Raw genomic sequence first — 23,242 nt, forward strand, 5'->3', positions numbered from 1 at the left:
TTCTTGTTTCAGAGCCGCCCATATCTCGTCTCAATTTGGCAATGCTGCTCTGCCCAAGATGCTCTGGACAAAGATCTACCAATCATCTAAGACGGAATTTAGAGCCAATCTCACTAACTCCGAGTCTTGAGGTGTATGTCCCGCAGTTGACAGCTCATCACAAGTCTACTTCAGTTTCATGAGGAACGGATCCACTCGCTCCCCCTTCTGCATCTAAGCAGATCTCAACTTCTGCTCTAAGTACATCTTCCTCTGCTCGGAAGATCCCTGATATTGTGTGGCCAAGGCATCCCACATCTCCTTAGCGGTTCCTTTGCTAGCAACATGGCACACCACATGATCCTTGACTCTATCCAGGATCATCCTCTTTGCCTTAGCCATCTCAACCTTGTACTTTTTCAGTGGATCTGCATCCGTAGGTTCAACCACCACATTATCAATGTACATCTTGAGGGCATGCTCATCTAGCAGGAAGGTCATCCTAGCCTTCCAGATGGCATAGTTGGAAGCCCCGTCCAACTTGTCCTGATCCCTCAAGCCATTGGTTGCCATATCCTCCGAAAATTGTTGAACAACTCCCTCTTTCTCCCTACTGCGTAACTCCTAGGCTGACTTAACGCACTCCCTGGTGGAGCTGGTAAGCTGTTGCTCCTCTGCTACTCAACAATTGAGAAACGCTGATTTCCTCAGCAAGAAATCACTAAGTATTCCCTCACTATGCTCTGCTGCTTCTTTCTTTGACGTCTTTTCAGCCCGACAAAGCTGCATACTGAAAAATCTGCGTCCACCAATTGCTCCTCATGTTGAGGCTCAGCGCTGCTCCCTCTGCCACAAAAAAATTCGAATTGGAAGCTCTTTCTCTCTGTCAACTCACTCAGAGAGAGACTACCTTGAATTTTTGACCCTCCGGCTAGAACTGCGCAAACCCTCTAGGGTTTCGACTTGCTGCCTCCTGCAGCTTTTCGATTTCCCCTTCTGCTCAGCGCTGGGGTTTTTGGTTCTGCTCTTCTTGTCTCACCTGCACTAGCTCTGATACCATGTGAAAATTCCTAAGTTGGAATCCCTACTGTAGCAAACTGATGTTACTTCTCCTACTTGATTAAATCATACAAGTTATTCACTGTCCTCTACAGTAAATTTCGAAGTAAATACCTCTGCAACCTTCACTTAACTTACATAAATGCGGAAACAAAATACTGAGCAAGAAGGAAAAATACAACACATAGCACACAGTGATTTTGGACAAATAGTCCCCAAAAAAACCCAATGCGGGAAAACTGGTGCAACAATTATGAGGGTTTATTCTTATTAAGCAGTAGCAAAATCTGAATACATCACTGAATACAGCACAGGGTTATTTAGTTACAGAGAGAAATACTGATAGAAGCTTGGTGAGTTTACCTTACACAATCACTGAGAAAAGTCCTGATTGTTCCGGCTACTGGATGAAGTGCCCTTGGCAGGCACTGCGCCAGCTCTGTGCTGCCTCTATGCTGTCCCAACGTCAACCCTTCTAGGCACTGCGTCACCCAACTGGGAATTCGATCAGTAGCCCAGAGTCATTGCTCTCAGCCTCCCGGTCTCACACCCCGGCTTCCGGCTGCTGAAGCTGAACCTTTGCTCTTATTTTCGACATTCTCTCCTTGTCTTTGCATGGCCCTCCTGACCCTGCGTCAGCCTCAGTGTCAAGTCTTCTGGATCACTTACTGCCTCTCTTGGCTGATGTATCTCTGGCTGAGAATCTCTCTCTCCGGACGCTGCTATTCCTGCCCCTCAACTGCAAGAGATTCCCTCAATCGATTTTTCTTTCCGAGAACGTCTCACTTTAGAACGATTTTCCTCAATCTCTGTGTGTGTTTTCCAAATGACCCTCAAGCCCCTTCTTATATTTGCTTGTTGGAAAACCAACAACCTAGATTACATCCTTTTTTTTTGGGTAGGTAAGCACCCAAGGGGATTTGAACCAGTGACCTATCACAAGGAGTGCCTTAACAGTGCACCCATTCACCGTCAATCCAAAGCCCCGTGGGCAACCTAGATTACATCTTAATCAAAGGCTCAAATTGTTTTTGCTTGATCCGTGTCTTTTTCTAGAAGTTTCACCCCTGATTAGATTAATACCCATTAATATTTTAATTTTCCTAAGTTTAGACTTATGAACCCCATTAAAAATATTAATTATTTTAATAAAATCACTTCTGGGTGGAATTTCCCAAAACGCTTTCTGGGTTCTTTGGAATACCTGTACGCAAGCCTCTCTGCAAAATTTGAGGCTTAGAGCACATCCAATGCTATCCCAAATCACCGAAGAATAATAATAAAACCCTCATATGTTGCACTGGTTTTCCCAAGTTGGGTTTTTTGGGGACAATTGTCCAATTTAACTGTGTTAAATTTTGTGTGTGCTAGAATCTCTCAGTTTCCAGTATTTTTATGGTGAAAATTGCAGTAGAGAATTATTCGTTGTTTGTATGTGCAAATAAATCGTTAAATTAAATTAACAATTAGGAAAATAATTTCCAGTTACTGCCATAGATGAAATTTTCATAGAAAATCCTAGAAACGTCAATGGATAAACAACAAGAATAGACATGAAAAGATTACTTACATGTGCAAAGAGTATATCCAATCACCAAAATTAGGCCAATAATGAAGCTCCAAGACAAGAGAGAGATATCCAAACATCAAAATTCATCCATTACATCCAAAATCCTCCTCCAAAGGGATAGCGAAAATCGCACAAGAGATAAGAACCCAATCCAAGTGATGATGATCGAAACAAATCATCTCACTTGTATTTATACACTCTAATGAATTTGATTTTAGCTAAATTGGCCTATTGAGCCCCTAAAATAATGTGCATAATATTTTTGGTGACAAGCCCACCAAATAGCTCAGCAACATAATAAGAAGCCTCTTAAGAGGGTCGAATGATGAACAAAGTTAGTCGTTGGGCCTTTGAGGAGGCCTAATGAAGTCCAAGGGGTGCCATGATGAAGAACTGGACTCCAAACATAGTGGGCAAGGGGTTGGCCCCTTGTTTTCCAAGCAAGGACCTGTGGTGCTCCCAAGTGGTGCAGGGTGGGGCACAAGGACATCCTCATGGGTCTCCAAATGGGTCGAATATGCCTGTAGACGATCTGTAAGGGTTGGAGTAATGACATAAGCCTCCCTCTGCAGCAGGAGACATCCTCTGGACCCTGGAACATCTGCCAAGTATATGGTGCAACTGTGGAGTTGGTTGGGCATGGTGAACCAAGTGCATAATCCTCATCCCAAAGGTGGAACGCGAGCAATCAATGAGTGTTGTTGGGGATCCATGAAGTAATATCTACTCTAGTGGATGCCCATGGCTCTCAATGGTCACCCTACAAATGCCAATGTGGCCCACTGGAGGGCTAGGATCCCGTATAGGGAGACCAAGCCCTAAATGAAGACCCACCTGCAACCCTGCATAAGATCCATTGCGTCCCCTTGCCCTCCAATACAACTAGTCATTAGAATAATTAAGTAATAAAACTTAAAAGTCATGGGATGAATGGGGCACTTCATGGTGGCATGCCCTTCCATAGTGGGCTTTGGCATATACAAGTGTTTCCAAGCTCAATAGGGGGTTAACCAAGGACCCTATTAGGTGGTTCCAACCTTTAAAGGGGGTGACATGTCCATGGCACATTCCTTAAGTTGTAGGTGGCAAATGATATAATAATGGAATGGAGTGGGGATCAGGGGAATCATCCAGTGCACATGTCAAGGTGCAAGGGTAGCTATAATAAGGAAAGCCCACACCTGGGTATATGAGAGTAGGAGGGAGCAAATCGTAGTAAATGAGTTACCTCGACCTTTGTTTTTCCACCCTTATTCATATGCCTTTTGCCTTTGATTTTTTTTTCTCTATAACTGTTTGGGGCTCTAGGGGACGGGAATATGATGTGTAATATGTAGCAGTGGATACCCCCTTAAGGTGGGGTAGTTCATCGCCCACCAAGGGTTGGGAAAGATATGGGTTCCTTAATGATAGAGGGGGCTCATCTAGGGCCCATAGGAACTAGGGTGATGGCCATGGATAAGGGGTAGAGCTCATGTTTGGTTTTTGCCCACGTGCTAAATTTGTATGTCCCGACCATCTTTTGCATCTTGTGGTACATTTCCTGTTGAGAGTGGCCAAATTATGTTTTTTCTTTTCTTTTTAGCTACATCAACCTCCGGGGCATCGTTCCAGGCCTGACCCAAGGTGTGGCAAGGGGAAGGGGTGACTTAACCCTATGTGGATCGAGTGGACACATGTGGATTCAGATAAGGAAAGAGACGAATGGGGCTAGAATGAGTGGAAAGAGAGCGACATAGATGGTGTCAGGAAACGGGACCACGCAACCAAAATCAGGATTTTCCATGTAGTGCCAATATTATAGCTAATGGCTAGTAAAGGAGATTCCACGTGACTAGGATACAAAGGTAACCACGAAATCAAACAGTGGAGACAAGAATACAGACTTAACCGGTTCTTTCCGCCGAATCCCCCCACCAATCCATGCCCAAAAGTGCCCATGAGAAGCAAGGAAAATTACTCAACTATACCAACGAGAAGCCATACCTTTAGGATCGGGAGGTCCACCTTCAAATATAAAATCATAACAAGTGGGCGAAGGACCACATTGCTGGCTCAGGTGGCAGAGACAATGGCACATCGAGCTATCTGGTGGCTGTTGGCTGCCGGTTGAGGACTATCTAGAAGAATTTTTTTCTCCCATATACACTACCCATAGGTGGTGGGTAACATCTGGCTCCAACTGGGACATGATCTCTCGGGAAAGTGCGCAAAGCTACTCGAACGGTAGGTCATGAGAACACCAACGATCTCTTGGTACCGCAGACCTGTCACCTGAACATATCAAAGACCAAGCACACGGGGCAACATGTTTTTGTGGTGTCTTATGATCACCTGCACTTTGTATTAGGCCATAAAAATCAACAGAATGTGAAATTATTTTCATTGTAATTTTATTCTAAATGCAGCTAATGTATTATGATAATATCATATGATGTTAATTCTAATGCAAAAATTAGCATGCAATGCAACTAACCTAACATGCATATAGTACACTGTTAATACTAAGTGTAATCATAAAGCCAATGAAACCAGCATATCATAATATCAATATACATATGCCTGTCAATATGATTATACATGTAGCAAATCCCAAAGTGAATGTTGACTTAATCACAAAAAGGATGAAGCAGGTGGGAGGTGGGAAAATATGATCTCAATTTGAGGTAACAGAAAGCCCTAGGAAAATAAGTCAATCTAGAAGTATGGGGCTTTCCCTCTAAGTACACAATGGTTGAATGGATGATCACTCTCAAGAACTCCCTATCACAATCATTGTTCATAATTTTATGCTTTGTGGTGGCCATAAGGTCATGATGGGAGGGGAATGAAGGGTGAGGGAAGGAAGTAGCGCAACAAATAGGTTTCTGAAGGTGATGGTCACATTAGAGAGGGGAGGTCATGGAGTGATCATAATCCTGAGGGGGTGTCCAAGGAGATAAAGTATATTCAATGAGGGGCTCTTCCTTGACACTATATTCAGAGGGGGAAAAGGGCTCATGGTTACTTGAGATCGTATGACAAGGGGTGAGGGAATTACTTATGGATGACTCAAAATGATGAACAAGAGGGAAAGGCGATGGGGAAGGTGAAGTATTATATTCAATAGGTTTTTCCTCCTCAAAATCATAATCTAAAGGCTCAAGTGATTTGAATATATAATCATAAGGAGTATAGATAGGAGCCTTAACGATTTCATCATTATTAGTATCAAAGATTGGGTCTCCCCTAAAAGGAAAATTGATTACTTCCAACTGCCCCTCTTTATGCAAGGGAGAATAATAATTCTCCTTCCCAAGGGTATCGATGGGTATGTCATCATAAACAATGCTTGAGAGAAAGGGAAAACCAATCTCAACCTCATCATCCTTGTCAGTGTCATAAATGTGAGCACAATCAAATTGAGGACCAACAATTTCCCATTTCTCCTTTTCAATGTGGAAGTAATCTCCAATGTCATCTTTCAATGGGCTAATGGGATCACCTTCCTAAAGGTTCTGAAAAGGGGAGTCGTCGGGAGTAATATCCTTGAGAAAGGTAAGGTTAGTCTCAACTTCACTTTCCATAGACTCATCCTTCCCAACACACGTGTTCTCAAAATCATCCTTTTCATCATGTGGACCCAACGAGGACTCATCTTCCTGCTCATCACTTAGATCCTCAAGATTATCTCCAACCTCTTCATCTTGACTAATGAGACCTTCCCTTCGGAGGGTTGCCTCTAGGCTCTCACAAGCAACTTCATTAGATTGAAATTTCGGTCCCTTATACTTCAAGAATTTGTTGATCAACTCAATAAAAGATGAAATGCTTTCAGGCTCACACGAGTCAAGCCAACCTCAATGCTTGTATTCAATAGAGGCAATAAATAACTCCATGAGGTTGTCTAGATGAACCACATTAACCTCAGAAGCATGCTTGATAAGTTTTGCTATGTGGTCAATTGCTGTGGATGGATCACCCTCAAATTGTGGCATATTTTGCATGAACTTTCAATCTAGGCCATTTGGGTATCCTGGAATCCATGTGATATCCAAAGTAGGAAACCACTCATGAAGCCTTTTAAAAGCCATTGATCTTTATATATTGATATCACGGGAGTCGCTAGGGTGAACTAAAATTGCCTTAACAAATGCTTGCTTCACCCTACAAGCATTGACTTTGAGGTTCAATGAAGAACTAGGGCTTCGTTCTTCCAATGGAGTTGCCAAATTGACATGTCACTAATGTCGTATGAGGAACAAGACACACGTCTCGTGTCCCTAGCAACAGTGCCAAAAATGTTACCGCTCAAACTAGCGGGGGTCCTAGGGGGGATCCTATAGAGCAACTACTAGGTCAAGGTAACAATGGAGCAATAACCCACTATCACCTCAGCAAAGGCTCCCTGCTCTTTACAGACTTTTACCGATGGGAGGAGTCTCGGTATGTGAGGAATCACTAGAATAGATACAACCAATGATAAGATAAGGAAGTGATTCCTAAGCCTATTCGCAAGACACAGTCAATTAAATGGGTTGCTTGCTTTAGAAGCAAGGTGATGGGCTCTCTAGGAAAGGCTAAGAGGGGTTTTGAGGATAGGGTTTAGGGGTATGCTTTGTTAAGGAAACCCTTCGTCTCAAAAGGCTTTATGAATGGTTGGCTTCTAAGTGATCTTTGTGGAATTAGAGTCAACAAGTTGCGGGACCACCAAGGGCCAAGTGGACCCGAAATTAGGTCAAGGAATTGGAGTTGATCAATTAAGGATGTACTTGACCTAATTGGGGAAAGGAAGAGGATCAAAGAAAGAATCTTGCTTTGATGATTTAGTGCTATGATCCCAATGAGGTTACTAGCCAATGGGGGACCGAGGGCAAGAATTGATCATCAAGCTAGGGTGAAATATCCCAAGATCCCACCATCAGAATCTCGTGAAATTTGGACGGCTTCTTGAGGACACACCAACACAATTGTCGGCAAGAGATCGAATTCTTTTGATGACTAAATCATTTGAAAAGTGATGCCCTAGGTGACCTATGGAGGCAAGACCTAGAAAAAGAGGGGAAGGTGAGAGGAATTCTCTTTGAAAATGATCACCTATGGAAGGATCAATGCCTAGTCCTTCAGGGAAGATGGAGTCAAGATGAAATTTTTGATTTAGAGGAACTACACCCAATCAAGGAGCCTCCTAAACAACTTCGCATGTCAATTAGGGCATGAGAGTAGCTGCTAGAAGAATTTATTCTTCAATTTGCAATAATTGATGACTTATCAAGATATGTTTAATAGAAACAATCTCCAGGAACATTCACACATGATACAAAGATGATGCAATTCTACAAAAGGCCAAATTTCCACAATTTTGCATAAGAAAAGCAATAAATTTCAGATCTAGTATAGCGAAAATCCCAACAACATCAATGTATAAATAACAAGAATAGTCATGAAAAGATTACTTACATGTGCAAAGAGTATATCCAATCACCAAAATTATGCCAATAGTGAAGTTGCAAGACAAGAGAGAGATATCCAAACATCAAAATTCATCCATTACATCCAAAATCCTCCTCCAAAGGGATAGTGAAAATATCACAAGAGACAAGAACCCAATCCAAGTGATGATGATCAAAATGAATCATCTCACTTGTATTTAAACACTCTAATGAATTTGATTTAGCTAAATTGTCCTAATTGAGCCCCTAAAATAAAATAATGTGCATAATAACAATAATTTTGGTAGCCCACCAAATAGCTCAATAACATTATAAAAAGCCTCTTAAGAGGGTCGAATGATGAACAAAGTTAGTCGTTGGGCCTTTGAGGAGGTCTAAAGAAGTCCAAGGGGTGCCATGATGAAGAACTGGACTCCAAACATAGTGGACAAGGGGTTGGCCCCTTGCTTTCCAAGCAGGGACCTGTTGTGGTCCCAAGTGGTGTAGGGGGGGCACAAGGACGTCCTCATGGGTTTCCAAATGGGTCGAATATGCTTATAGACCATCTGTAAGGGCTGGAGTAATGACATAAGCCCTCCCTTTGCAGCAAGAGACATCCTCTAGACCTTGGTACATTTGCCAAGTGTATGGTGCAACTGTGGAGCTGGCTGGACATGGTGAACCAAGTGCATCATCCTCATCCCAAAGGTGGAACACTAATAATCAATGAGTGTTGTTGGGGATCAATGAAGTAATATCTAGTATGGTGGAGGTCCATGGCTCTCATCGCTCACCTTACAAAATCCAATGTGGCTCTCTGGAGGGCTAGGACTCATATAAGGAGACCAAGCCCCAAATGAAGACCCAACTGCAATCGTGCATAAGGTCCAATGCGTCCCCTTGCCCTCCAATACAACAAGTCATTAGAATAATTAAGTAATAAAGCTTAAAAGTCATAGGATCAATGGGGCACTTCATGGTGGCATGCCCTTCCATAGTGGGTTTTGGCATGTACAAGTGTCTCCAAGTTCAATAGGGGGGTATCCAAGGACCCTATTAGGTGGTTCCAATCTCTAAAGGGGGTGACATGTCCATGGCACATCCCTCAAGTGGTAGGTGGCAAATGATATAATAATGGAATGGAGTGGGGATCAGGTGAATCATCCAGTCCACATGTCATGGTGCAAGGGTAGCTATAATAAGGGAAGCCCACACCTGGGTATATGAGTGTAGGAGGGAGAAAATAGTGGTACATGAGTTACCTCGACCTTTGTTTTTCCAGCCTTCTTCATATGCCTTTTGCCTTTGATTGATTTTTCTCCATAACTTCTCAAGGCTCTAGGGGATGAGAGCATGATGTGTAATATGTAGTAGTGGATAGCCCCTTAAGGTGTGGCAATTCATCGCCCACCAGGGGTTGGGACAATCATGGGTTCCTTAATGATAGAGGGGGTTCATCTAAGGCCCATAGGAACTAGGATGATGACCATGGATAAGGGGTAGAGCTCATGTTTGGTTTTTGCCCACGTGCTAAATTTGTATGTCCTGACCATCTTTTGCATCTTGTGGTACATTTCCTGTTGAGAGTGGCCAAATTAAGCTTTTTCTTTTCTTTTTAGCTGCATCAACCTCTGAGGCAGTGTTGCGGGGGAGCGCCCCCCCCCTTCGAACCCGCTTCCGAAGCGCGCTCCGGGCGGGAGCGGCTCGGGAGCAGGTCGGGAGCGCGCTCCCGTAAAAAAATTTACGCTCCCTGGTCTGATAGGGAGCGTTTCAGGGAGCGATCGCTCCCGCGCTCCCGGAGCGTTTTTTAATGCCCGGGAGCGATCGGGGAGCGATCGCTCCCTGATCGCTCCCGGGCATTAAAAAATGCTCCGGGAGCGATTTTAGTCGGACCGGGAGCGGTTCGGCGGAAAAAAAATCCGCCGGACCCGAAAATTCCCAAAATTTTAGAAATTTTTTTATATTTTATAAGCCCAATGGGGCAAAAACATTTCATTTCAACTTGATTGAGCAAGAGATTGAGAGCTTGAGCAAGAGATTGAGAGCTGGAGCAAGAGCTGAGGAGCAAGGAGCCAGAGCTGAGGAGCAAGGAGCAAGTGCCAAGGAGCGAGGAGCAAGCTTGCAGAGGTAAGTAACTTAATCATTTAGTTAGTTTAGCTGGTTAGGTAGTTAGTTTGGTTAGTTTAATTTAGCTCTTTGAGTTTAAAGATCATGTATTTAAATTAAATTAATAAATTAAATGAATTAATCCCAATAAACTAAATTATCCTGCAGATTCAAGACTCAAACCCTACAAACATCAAACACCATGGACCTGGGGATATTTATTGGCATTTTCCTCTTCCTGATCCCTTTTATGGTTATTATGGTGGTGGAGAGTAGGAAACGGAGGGGGCCTGAAACTGAAGAGGTGGATGAAGAAGCCGGAGGAAGTCAAATGGGTGAAAACCCCAGTGAGGAGGAGGTGGAGGAGGGTGAACATGACCCTCAAAAAACTAAACAAGACCAAACTCCACTGTGGAAATATGTTCAAAGAGCTGAAACAGGGAGAGGGGGTGGAACCACTAAATTTCATTGCCCCCATTGCAACACTGATTACACAGGTTCATACACCCGTGCTAGAAGACACCTCTGCGGGAAAAGGCCATGGGATGGAGAGAAACAAATAGGAATCAAAACTTGTGCAGCGGTGTCAACAGCAGATAGAGCCAAATACATAAAGGAAGAGGAGGAAGCCCAATACAGAACAAAAAGATCAAGGGGTTTCTTTGAACCAAGCTCACAAAGAACTCCTTCAGCATCCTCAGGCCAAGGCAGTGGATATGGACATGGAGGCACAGGGTCATCATCTTTGAGGCGTAGAACCATATCAGATTTCCTTGATGAGGGGTGTAGGAATGATGTGGATTCAAAAGTTTACAGGTTCCTCTATGCATGTGGGATACCATTCAATGTTCTACGCTCACCTTATTGGCACGAAATGGTTTCTGCCATAAATGATGCCCCTAAAGGATACAAGAGCCCTGGGTATGACAAGGCAAGAACTGTTGGCCTTGATCATGAAAAAGCAAAAATATCACATTCTTTGAATAAAATGACAAGTTCTTGGACTGACAATGGGGTGTCCATTGTATCTGATGGATGGACAAATGTAAAAGGCAAGCCATTGATAAGTGTTCTTGCTGTGTCCCGAAGTGGTCCCATCTTTCTAGCTGCACATGATTACTCAGACAAGTTCAAGACCGCTATCAACATTGCAGAAGCATTGCTTGAAACAATTGAGCGTATTGGCCCATACAATGTCATCCAAGTCATCACTGATAATGCTCCTAATTGTAAGGCAGCGGGAGCAATTATTGAGGATAAATACCCGAACATATTTTGGTCTGGATGTTTGGTTCACACATTGAACCTTCTATTGCATGATATTGTCAAAAACAAAAATGAACAATACCAATGGATTGGTGATTTGTACAAGAAAGGAAAAAAAATGATAAAATTTATTACAAATCATAGCAATACCCATGGCCTTTTCCGCAGTCACTCGAGATTGGAGTTGCTGAAGATTGCGAGGACTAGATTTGGTAGCTATTACCTCACCTTCAGGCGCCTTTTGAAGGTAAGAGAGGCATTAGCTAGCATGGTATCAAGTCCACATTGGCAGGTGTTAAAGGAAAGGGCTACAAATGTAGCTGACATGGCAGGTTTTGAAACAGTGGAGGAGGCCGCTCTTGATGGGCAGTTTTGGACAACTGTGAGACAGGTATTGGATTTCACCAAGCCAATTTATAACATGATTCGGTTTGCAGATACAGACAAACCAGTGATTGGCGAGGTGTATGAGCAAATGGATACCATGTTGGGGGAAATAAAAGACATTGTTCATAATAGAGATCCCAACTTGTACAAACTTATTCATGATTGTGTGTGTGAACGGTGGAATAGGCTTAACCTTCCACTACATTGCTTGGCGTATATCCTTACGCCAAAATACTACTCAGAATCTTGGTTGGGCAAACCTGCAGCAGGGGGTGGTGTTAGGACCAAACCCCATTTAGATCGAGAGGTAACTAGAGGATATCTGGAAGCATTAGAAAAGTTGGTGCCTGACAGGGAGGAATGTGCAGCTGTGCGCCTTGAAATAGGCAGATACTTCACTGGCAGTGGTTTGTATGGTAACTTCCATGCAATGGACGACAAAGATAAATTTGATTCTCTCACATGGTGGGAAACATATGGCGGCCACGGACTTTTGCCAAAATTGGCAAAAAAAGTTCTTTCACAGGTTGTAAATTCTTCTTCTGCAGAGAGGTGTTGGAGCACCTACAGTTATATACATAATGTGAAAAGAAACAGACTCAACGAAAACCGAGCAGAAAGCTTGGTTTATGTGCACTACAACTTGAGGTTGTTGAGCCATTACTGTGATCGGGCTAATGAAGATCCCACATATAAAATTTGGGACAATCACCCTGAGGACGACAATTTGGAGGATGGCATTGTACATATTGAAGAACTAGAAGAGGAGCTTGTACGGGATGAAAATGAAGCAGCTGCAGCAGCCATGCCACCTCCACCTCCACCATCCAGTAGCAGTGCTCGGGGCCCGAGTCTTGTTCCATTGCTGTCGCCACCTCCATCGACACCCTCGCGTGGAGGCTCTAGTTCTGGTCGTCGGTCTGTGCGGGAGACTCCTAGAAGACCACCACGACCTGCTTATACTCCTGGAGACTCTCGTGGCAAGGGCCACTTGTAGATTTACAGTTTACTTGTCTTTTTTAGTTTCTATTAGACTTTAGTTTTCATAACTGTTGAGTTTTGAGTCCTTGACTCTTGACTCTTGACTCTTTCATATCATTATGACATTATGATATTTTTTGTAAACATTATATCACTGTGACAATGAAAATTTGAAGTTTGAAGTTGGGCCTTGGCAATTATAACTCATTGGTAATGATTGTGAATTATGAATATGATGCTTTGTGAAAGACTAAAGTTGTTTCATTTCATCTCATTATTCATGTTTCATTTTATAAATTTTTAACATTTCATATCATGTTAACAGTTAGAAGTTAGGACTTAGAAATATCTTCGATATTACTTCTTGTAATGGTTAAACTTGGCTTACAAGTACATCTTGTTACTTTGGTGATCAATGATGATAAATGTTATTGAATTTTCAATTCTGAAAGCTTGAAGTTGAAACTTTAATATTGAATTTGATGAATCATGATTTATAAGACTCAATATGTTGCAGTTGTAATATGTATTTTACTAACTTGTGGACATGGTTGATGACGATTATAATTTCTAGATGATTGATGTGATATGGTTCAATGATCAATTTATGTTTTTTTATGTTTTTTATGTCTATTTCATCATTCTACATGTTTTTGTTGACATATATGTATCAAAAATTAAAAAATATAAAAAATATATATATTTTTAAAAAATCGCTCCGGGATTTGCTCCCAAACCGGGAGCTTCTGAAAATGGTCGCTCCCGCTCCCAAGTAACATTGCTCCGAGGCATCGTTCCAGGTCCGACCCAAGGCGTGGACAAGGGGAGGCTAACCCTATGTGGACCTAGTGGACACATGTGGACCCAAATGGGGAAAGAGATGAATGGGGTTAAAATGAGTGGAAAGGGTGTGACATAGATGGTGTCGAGAAACGGGACCACGCAACCAAAATCAGGATTTTCCGTGTAGTGCCAACCCTAAAGCTAATGGCCAATAAAGGAGATCCCACGGGACTAAGATACAAGGGTAACCACGAAGTCAGACAGTGGAGACAAGAATACAGACCTATTCCGCTCTTTTTGCCGAATCACCCCAGCGATCCATGCCCAAAAGTGCCCATGACAAGTAATGAAAATTACTCAACTATACCAATGAGAAGCCATACCTTTAAGGTCGGGAGGCCCACCTTAAAAGATACAATCATAACAAGTGGGCGAGGGACCACATGGTTGGCTCAGGTGGCGGAGACAATGGCACATTGAGCTTATTTGGTCGCTGCAAGGGGTTGTTGGCTGCCCGCTGAGGACCATCTAGAAGAATTTTTTTCTCCCATATCCACTACCCATAGGTGGTGGGTAACAATTCCCTCATTAAACTGAAAACTTAGCATGCCTAACAATTTGGCTCTATCAAAATCCTAACCACTATTATACAACAAAAACCTTAACCACATAATATGTAGACCAATGATTTTTGTGAGAATTCAAATTTTGGATAATTAAAAATTTGAGAATTCAGTAACGGCGAGTGTACGTGATTCCTAGTCATGTTAAGGAAGTGAAAATAGCAAACATGCTAAAGCAACACTTGTTTGAGTTAGGGAATAAGCTACAACAACTCCCTTGCTCCAAAAATGCTCTTGTTAGTGCTTACACCCTTGCATAGTTGGAAAGCTACTTGGATGAGTTATATTAGTTATTTTTGCAAACAATGTTGGATGTAATGCAACATGCAATGAATGCTTTAATTGGCCCAAAACTTGTGAGACACGAGGATAACGAACTGACACTTTTGGTAGCACCTTCCTTGGCAAAATCATTTGGATCACAAGACCAAAGGCTGCTTATAATGATGATGTGCTGAAGGAAATATTTTGTTTAATTGTTACAACTTACAATCTTTTTCCGGTTGGAATACATAACTAGTCTCTTATTCAGAGGAAGGATGGCCATCTTACAAAATTTTGCTATGACTAGATCTTGGGTCATAATGTTGAATCTTATATGTGACAAGTCAATTTTTGAAATGTTTCACATTTTCTTTTCTGTTGTCAGTGAAGTCCATCCAGAATATGTGTTTAACTTAACATAAGCTATTATGACTATTTTAGTGGAGGATTCCAAAGATATTCCCAAGATTGCAAGCAGTAGTTAGCTGTCATGTGAGTATATCCAAGGACTAAGCTAGACTAGGAAGAGCTGACTCCACTTGGTTTCCTCAAAGATTAGAGTCAAACTTGAGAGTCAACTCAGACTTGGAAGGGTCTAGTAACCATGCTAATACTTATATTCCAATTCTATGACATGTGATATTCCTGTTGCACATGTTAGAAGTCAAACATACATCCTTTAACCGTAGGGGATTTAGTGCAGAAAATTCAAGTTGGCTTTGTGGGTGCATACACTTTTGATTGGTCACTTTCTGGGCTTAAGCTAAGTGGTTATTTGAACTTCATAATCATTAACATTGTTCTAGACTTTAGACATGTGGGTGTTACCTATGCATCAGTCGTACTCCTTGGGACTTTGGGCTAGCCCATTGGATAGTGATGCTGAAATTCCATGATGACCCTGCCTGATTATATTTACTAGACAACTTTCTGTAACTCATGCAGCGTTAGCACCTGAGAAATTCAATTTTTGTTTTTTAAATATTATGTTAGAGAGCAATATGATAAAAGCCAAAATGTCACTGATTGGCTAGGTGGTTACGATGTTGCATTACTTGTGGCTGTTCCATACCTTATTTTGAAGTTTACTTGGCAGTCTCTTATCATCTGATGCATATAAATACCCTCTATTTCTTGCATCCTAGATCAATTATAAGAATTTTTACCAAAAGCAGAGATCTTGTTGCAGCAGTTCTATCAATGTTATGTAGTTTAAGGTTGTTTCACAGATCCAAATTAACTTGTGGATTTCTCCAGAGAGCTATTGAAGAAGGTGCAGACTTCATAGAAACTGATATTCTTGCTACCAAAGATGGTGCCCTCATATGCTTTCATGATGTTACATTAGATGACACAACTGATGTTCATAAACACAAGGAATTCTCTGATCGCAGAAGAACCTATGAAGTTCAGGGCGCAAATGTCACTGGATGGTTCACTGGTATGTTCTTGTAGGCTCACTTAAAAAATGATATATAAGATAACCTATTTAACCTTGTAAACTTCTATTTAGTGTTTCTTTATCATTAATATTTTGTCTTTGCCCTCCTACAAAGGTTTTTAGAGGTAACATTTCTAAATTCGTTAGATTAGCAGTTTAATTTTTGTTTGGCTCAACTTCTAGATCCATCCTTTCTTTTTGTGCATCATCCCCTCGTATGTTGCCTTCTGGAACTCCCTTGTTAACAATTTTTGCACTGAATCCAATCTCGTAGCTCATTCATTATGATATATGGGTGCCTTTTTGTGTCATACACATGGTTGTAGTTCCTGAGTCTCTTTATAACTGTTTCAAAATTCTATAACCTTCTGTTGGTGTACTCACACACAAGATGTTTCTTTTTCCCTTTTCATAGTTAGAGATCTCTTGCTTCTTTTTTCTTTTATTTGAGATGGTAACATTTGTTGTTTTTTTGGCTGAAAGGACACACACAACACAGAAACCATTATGTTCCTAGAGAGTATAATTTCCCAGCCTCTAATACATTTTCCTCGAGTGACATCAGTACTAGCAACTTCACTCAAAATATTTGAATGTGGAAAAAACAATTATATAGGGTTTGTGGTTTTGTGATTTGGATTTGTATTTTAATTTACAGGTTTTAATGCTAACTCTATTGTGTGTGACACGCAGTTGATTTCACATTGGATGAGATTATGACCCTGCGAGTGAAGCAGAGATATGCATTTCGTGATCAGTCATATAACTGTAAGTTGACATTTCCTTGAAGTGAACATAACGTTCTTAGAAAATGTGGGTAATAATTGTACATTTTAAGCATTGGAATAATAATATAAACTGATTTCTATGCAATGCCTCATTATAAGCTTTGCACCTTGTTATTTAATCTCAGCACAGTAGGTCTCAAAATATGATTACTTTTAAATTTCTGTCTTCAAGTCCTAAAAGTTCTCAAGCTGGTTTATTAGTTACCAAGCTAGCTTAGAATAATACTCAAACATCTAAGGGTTGAAGAAATCTTAATTAATTGATCTTCCAAGCTATTTGTGATGTGTATGTCATCGGAAATTGTTTCAGAATGGTGCAAATGACTTATGAGTTCAACCTGATCCTTATAAAATGGAAGAAAGGGAATCCCTTGCTTGTTAGGAGGAAAGAGTTTCTTTTTCACTTTACACCTTTCCATAGACCTTCTTGGCATACTCTTATATCTCAAAAGCAACCTCCCTTTGATATTAATGTAGCTCTATGAAAACCCTGCTAGAATATAACATAAAATATAGCTGGAGGTGAGAATGCATTACAGGCGGCAGCCACAATGCTGGATGATTATTATTGTCTGTTGGAAGGGGTTTCCCAGGCAGAAGCAAATATGGCATTACACCAAGATATCTTGAATCTTGATTGTCTAATGAACAAGCAAGAGCAGTGGTTCTACCTTCAAGATGAGGGTGTTGACAATCCAGGGTTTGTGTAATATCCCATATATATATATATTGATGGTTTTAAGGAACACGGCAATGTCCCTATCGAATTAATTCCTAAATAAGCCAGTATCACTTAAATTTCTCCAAGGGACATTTCGATAAACAGTTTGCTTGTGAACAATTTTACAAACAATTTGCAGTAGTACTTACTACTTAGTATATAGCGAATGAAGTTCCTGACTCAATACAAGAAGCATATCACAGGTTCACGTGAAGTTTTTGAGATTCTAGCTGAATGGGACTCAAAGTTGCACATGGAGGTTGGTGACAAGAGTTAAAAAGCTGTCAGAGGGTCAGGTGTTGTGCCATGCAGGATGGAGTTAGGTGGGCTGTTACAAGTTCAAGATGTACTGTGGGTACCAGAGCTCAAGTACAATGTGTTGTCTATCTCAGTGACCAAGGTGAATGGGAAAGCGATGCTCAGGCCCAAAGGCTCTAACTCTGCTGGAGCAGTCATTAAAGTTAGGGAGCATGGTCTATATCAGTTGACGGGCAAGCCTATAGATCAAGGGAAGTAGGTTCCATAGACTGAGAGAGAGTAGAGTTCAAGCGGGAGTATGCAGGTTCAGAGTTAGAATCCGCAACCCAAGAAGAGCGCATGGTCAGTTTTCCTGCTTGTTATTGTTGTCCCTCTTCATTTTGTTATTGTTGTCCTTCTTAAGCTTAGGACAATTCCTTTTGTAGTGTCCATATTCTTGGCATCCAAAACATTGGATTTTGGACATGTCTTTGTTGTTTGTTCTTCGTGGATCAAGCTTGCCAAATTTACCCTTTCTTTTGGCCATGGTAGCAAATGCTTGCTCTTTGATCCCACATCTTCTTTTGCCTTAAGTCTGGTTTCCTCTGTTCTGCATAGAGACCACATTTCACTGAGAGTGGTTGCTTCCTTATTGGCATAAATGCTAGATGTGAAGTTTCCACACTCCTCAGGTAGAGCATTGAGTATAACAGTTGTCATCTCTCTGCCAGACATGACTACCCCAAGCTCTTGAAGTTGATCTCTCATTTCAGAGATTTTCATGAAGTAGGGAGCTATTCCTTCCTTTTTTATCTTCATCTTGTATAATTCATTCCTCAAGGATATTACTTCTCCGGTTGTGGATACCGAGAATAGCTCTACTACCTTATCATGAATTTCTTTCGATGTCTCAAACTTGGAGACATAGGGAATGAGAGAGTCTTTGATTGGTTCTATCAGAATCCTTTGAGCTCTTGTCTCATCCTTATTGTACTTGGCTAAGGCTTGAGTCTCCTCCTTAGCAGGGATATTGATATTCCCTTTGACAATTTCTAGGAGTTCATTCTCCTTGAGAAGTAGATCAGTCCTCTTCTTCCATGAAAGAAAGTTATTGGTCCCTACCAATTTATTGCTTTCCTTGCAAAAAGATATTGATGTATATTCAGAAGGGGACATGTACTTACTTGATAGATTTTGAGATGTAATGGAATTGCTTCCTCCTTGAAGGCTTGGTGGCTTGTCTTCCCTGGATCTTGATGCTCTTCAAGTTGCCTTCTTGCTTGATGACTTGTAGCTTGCTCCAATATGCTCTTCTTTGTAGGTGCCTTTATGTAAGGCTCTTCCTTTAGGTTTGTAGAACTCCTTGGTGAATGATGGATTGTGGATCCTTCTTTACCTTGAAGTGATTGAGACTTCTAGGCTTGATGCTTCAACTTTGTAGATGCTTCTCCTTGATGAGTGTTCTTGAGTTGCCCTTTCCTTGATGTGTCACCTTAGCTCTGATACCATGTTAGAGAATCTAGGGCAAAGTAGTGTTGTGATGATTCTCTGTGACTTGATAACAATTTGTGAAGTCTTTTTACTTTTCTTATTAGCTTATACTTCTTCTTTTTATTAGTGCATATGTGTGTGCTTCATCAAACTGCTACCAAAACAAAATAACAAGAGCACAAAATTTGTCTTACATCACTTTTGTCTTCTAGGTTAGGAAACCCTTGAATATTAGGGCTTCTTTACTTCTTTATAGATAGAGGCTTCTTCATTTTTCTTTGGATACCTTGTAGGCCTAGGTATACATCTGAATGAGGATATTCATGCTACTGCCTTAAATTGCTGCCAAACCCTTCCTGCACCTCGCACGTGTCACTGTTTCTAGCCCTAGAAGCAGTCCTATCTTCCTCGGTTTTGTCTCTCCTTCCTTCATTTGTGAGGTTACCTTCAACGCTGGAGTAGGAGGCCTTTGTAGGCCTAGTTACTAGCCCAAACCTTAAAGAATATATATCTGCAATTTCATTGCTGATCTGGCCATAGACTCATCCCTTATTCCTTCGCACGTGTGACTGTAACAGCTTTAGAAATGACCTCGTCCTTCGCTGTTTTGTCTTCTTGACTTCGCTGTCCTTGTTACCCTTTTTCTGCCCTTATCTTTGTTATTTTTACCCTTCTAGTGTATGCGGATTTTAGAGTTAGATTGATGTCCTTTTGAGGAGTGGACAACCTCTATAAATAGAGGTCTGTCCCTCCTTTTCTAGCCGACATGACTGTCCTTGAAGCCGACTTACAATTTTGCTCTATAATTCAATTTTACCTATCATTTTGCTACTTGTAGACTTTGTTGCTGCTAGGAGAGGATTTGACCATGCTTGGAGGTGTTCCCCTGACCTTGTATGATGTCATACATGATGTAGCATGCCCTTAAAGGGTCTTATCATAATTACCTTTTGACTTTGACTCTCTAGAAGCATTTCAAAATGTGCTTGACCTATTTTCAATGAGCAAGAAACTCATTGACAAATAATATCAAAATAAATTCTCTTTTCTTGAATAAGTACAAATATCAAAATTACATTTATGAAGACCTAGCCCCTAAACACTCCAAGGTGTATTCATTTGCTAATTGAGTCCCAACATCCTAGGCTTGTTATAGAATCAAAACTCATAATTACTAGTATCACTTATTACAATTCCCCGTGGGGTGTGGAATCTGGGTACAAGAAAGATGATGAGAAAATAGAAGTAGAGTTAAAAAACTTTGTTGAATGATGATATCTAATGGTACAAGTGTCCTCTGTATCATCCTTGGGCATGGAGTCTTTCATATAATCATCAGGTGCCACTCTAGTGGTCAACATATCCAATGCTAAAAAAAACTAACACTCTCTCTTAGCGAGGAATGTGTTCTAGAGTTGTTGCCCCTTGCAGCAACACCCTGTCTCTGCATCATCTCCTGTCACACTGCTAATTTCTGGCTGCTGCTGCCCATCAACCACTGGACAACTCTGATATGTACTGCATCTGTGCTGCTGCAACTGCAACATCAACAACTGAAAAGCATCCTCAATACTGAATCAATTGTGTCAGGAATAATGCATCTGTCACTCGAGTCTCTGGCTACTGCTAGTATCCGCACTGTCATTACGGCATCTGCGTTGTTGCTGACTTTCAACTGTGCCATCTGCACTGCACTACCTAGCATCTGACCACTACTAGTCTCTCCATCTGTCACTCTGGCATCTGACTGCATCTACTGCCATTGATCCATCCTTCTACGAGAAATAATGTGGGCCCCTGTAGCAAGGTATTGATTAAAGAGGTGGGCCTCCTTAAGAATCCTCCCTATCTATAGCACTCTTGGGCTACAACACCAAATCTCCCCACCTCACCCTTGAAGGTATGTCAGAAAACATGGCGAAGTCTTCCTCGTGCCTGGAGGAAACCCTATCGTTCTCTGTTGATGCTACCTGTTGATCTTGCTTCTTCTCCTTGTCCTTCTTCCTGAGAGGACACTGGGTACTATAGTGACCGAGCTCACCACACTTGAAGCACTTGACCTTTGACAGGTTCTTCTTTTGTTGCCCCCCTATCCTTGACTGGGACCCTTCGATGCGAGGGCCACATTCCCCTCCTCCTTCACCTACTTCGATCCACTGTTGTTGCCATTGATGGAGTTCTTCACTAGGTCTCGTCTCAACTCCTGCTACTGCAAATCAGCCCACATCCTGTCCCACCTTGGCAAGGTTTCTCTGCCCAAAATACTTTGGACGAATCCCTGCCACTCCTTAGAGACATTGTTGAATGCCAATCGCACTAGCTCTGTGGCTTGAGGCGTTGCCCCAACAACTAACAACTGATCCCGAATCTTTTGAATCCTGGTGATGAAGGGGTCTATGTATTCCCCTTTCTGCATCCCGGTGCATCTCATCTTTTCCTCCAAATACATCTTCCGCTCCTCAGAAGTGCCCTGGTATAGCGTGGAAAGTGTATCCCATATCACCTTGGCCATTCCCCGGCCCGCTCTGTGTGATACAATGTGATCTCGAACACTGTCAAGGATCAACCTCTTTGCCCTCACCATCTCCTTTTTATACTCCTTTAGCTGATCTGCATCCATGGGGATAGCTACCGCTGCATTTATGAATGGTTTCAGGCCATATTCATCTAGAAGGAAGGACATCCTTGCCTTCCAGATGACATAGTTGGAAGCACCATTCAACCTGTCCTGATTTCGAAGTCCAGTAATGGCCATCTCAAACAATGTCGAAAATCTCCTCTTCCCTTTTGCTTAGCTGTTGCTACGCTATTCACACTCCCTTTTGGAGTGAGAAAATCTGCTCACAACGACTGCTGATCTACAAGGGAAATCAAACTTCTTGAGACTAGAAGTTCTTTGAGAAATTTTTTCCCTTAGTGTGTGCTCTTCTTCCACCTAACGCTAGTTTTGCTCTAGCAAACTACTGTAAAACTACCGCGTCTAGCTAGAGATTTGCTCTACGAAAAATACTGGCTGCTCCCTCTGCCTTTGGAATCCCTCGATCTAGAGAGATCGAATTTTTCTGTCCCTCTCTCAAAAAAATTGATTCCCCTCAAGAGATTCGACCTTTTGGCCAAGGTGACTGCGCTACCTCTGGGGTTTCGACTTGTTGTCCCTCAATGAACAACAAAACTCCCTCTTGTTAGTTTTTGGTAGCATCGGAAGTGCTCCAGCCTTGAAAATTGGTGGAGAGGCTAAGGCACATGAGTTCTAGAGAATCCAGAAATAGTTTGGTGAAATTCCACCCAGATTGTATTGTATTAAAATAATTATTATTTTTAATGGGGTTCCTAAGTCTAAACTTAGGAAAATTAAAATATTAATGGATATTAATCAAAATAGGTGAGAATGATCTAGAAGGCGGATCAAGTCATGTTTTAATCTTAGCCGTTGATTAGAGACTTAATTTTGGTCGTTGAAGGCTCAACAGAAAAAGTATAAAATGGAGGTTTGGGGTTCATTTGGAAATACACATAGAGGGAGAAAATTGATCTAGAGTTCGATTTTTGGGGCTAGGACGCTGCGAAATTCGAACTAAGTGATCATTCTGTAGCAGAGTGGCAGTGAGAATCCGGAAGGACTTTCTGGAGAACACTGACAGAGAGGCAGAGAGAGCTTGTAGAGGGGCGACGCAGTAGTCGAGAGAGCTGACATAGAAAAGCTACCTGTCATTCAGAATCCAGAACTACCTGGAACAACTGAAACTGCCGCAAACTGTCAGAACAACCTGGAGAGCTGATGCAAAGGGCAGAGAAGGTGATGCAGGGCTGACGCAGAGCCAGTGCAGAACGCAGAATCCAGAATTGCCCAGAACTACTGGAATAGCTGGGAGAGTTGACTCAAATGGCAAAGAAGGTGATGCAAGGCTAGCGCAGAAATAGCCGGGGTTAGCCAGTCTTGTGCTGAATCAGCCGGAATTCTGCAAGGTGAAGTGAGGTAAAACTCACTCAGATTTTCCGCCAATGTTTTCTCTGCAAAAGATTGCTAGATGAGCATCCTAGATTTGTATTCAGATATTTCTCCTACATAATAATAAACCCTCAGAACTGCTGCACCGATTTTCCTGCATTGGGTTTTTTCCGGGGACTATTGTGT

The 23,242-nt window shown here is 41.7% G+C and overlaps 1 protein-coding gene across 1 annotated transcript in view; it reads left to right on the forward strand.

The window, feature by feature from the left end:
• The window catches only part of LOC149263227 (glycerophosphodiester phosphodiesterase GDPD6-like), a 348,803-nt gene that overhangs the window by 144,815 nt on the left and 180,746 nt on the right, over positions 1-23,242 (forward strand). The window contains exons 3-4 of the mRNA XM_089387397.1: positions 15,687-15,870; positions 16,564-16,638. Of these exons, the coding sequence (XP_089243523.1) occupies positions 15,687-15,870; positions 16,564-16,638 (259 nt within the window). The remainder of the gene's footprint in view (positions 1-15,686; positions 15,871-16,563; positions 16,639-23,242) is intronic.

This window comes from Pinus tabuliformis, chromosome 6 (genome assembly GCF_031772625.1).
Source record: "Pinus tabuliformis cultivar Carrire ecotype Pingquan chromosome 6, CPIR1, whole genome shotgun sequence".
In the NCBI taxonomy this organism is placed as follows: domain Eukaryota; kingdom Viridiplantae; phylum Streptophyta; class Pinopsida; order Pinales; family Pinaceae; genus Pinus; species Pinus tabuliformis.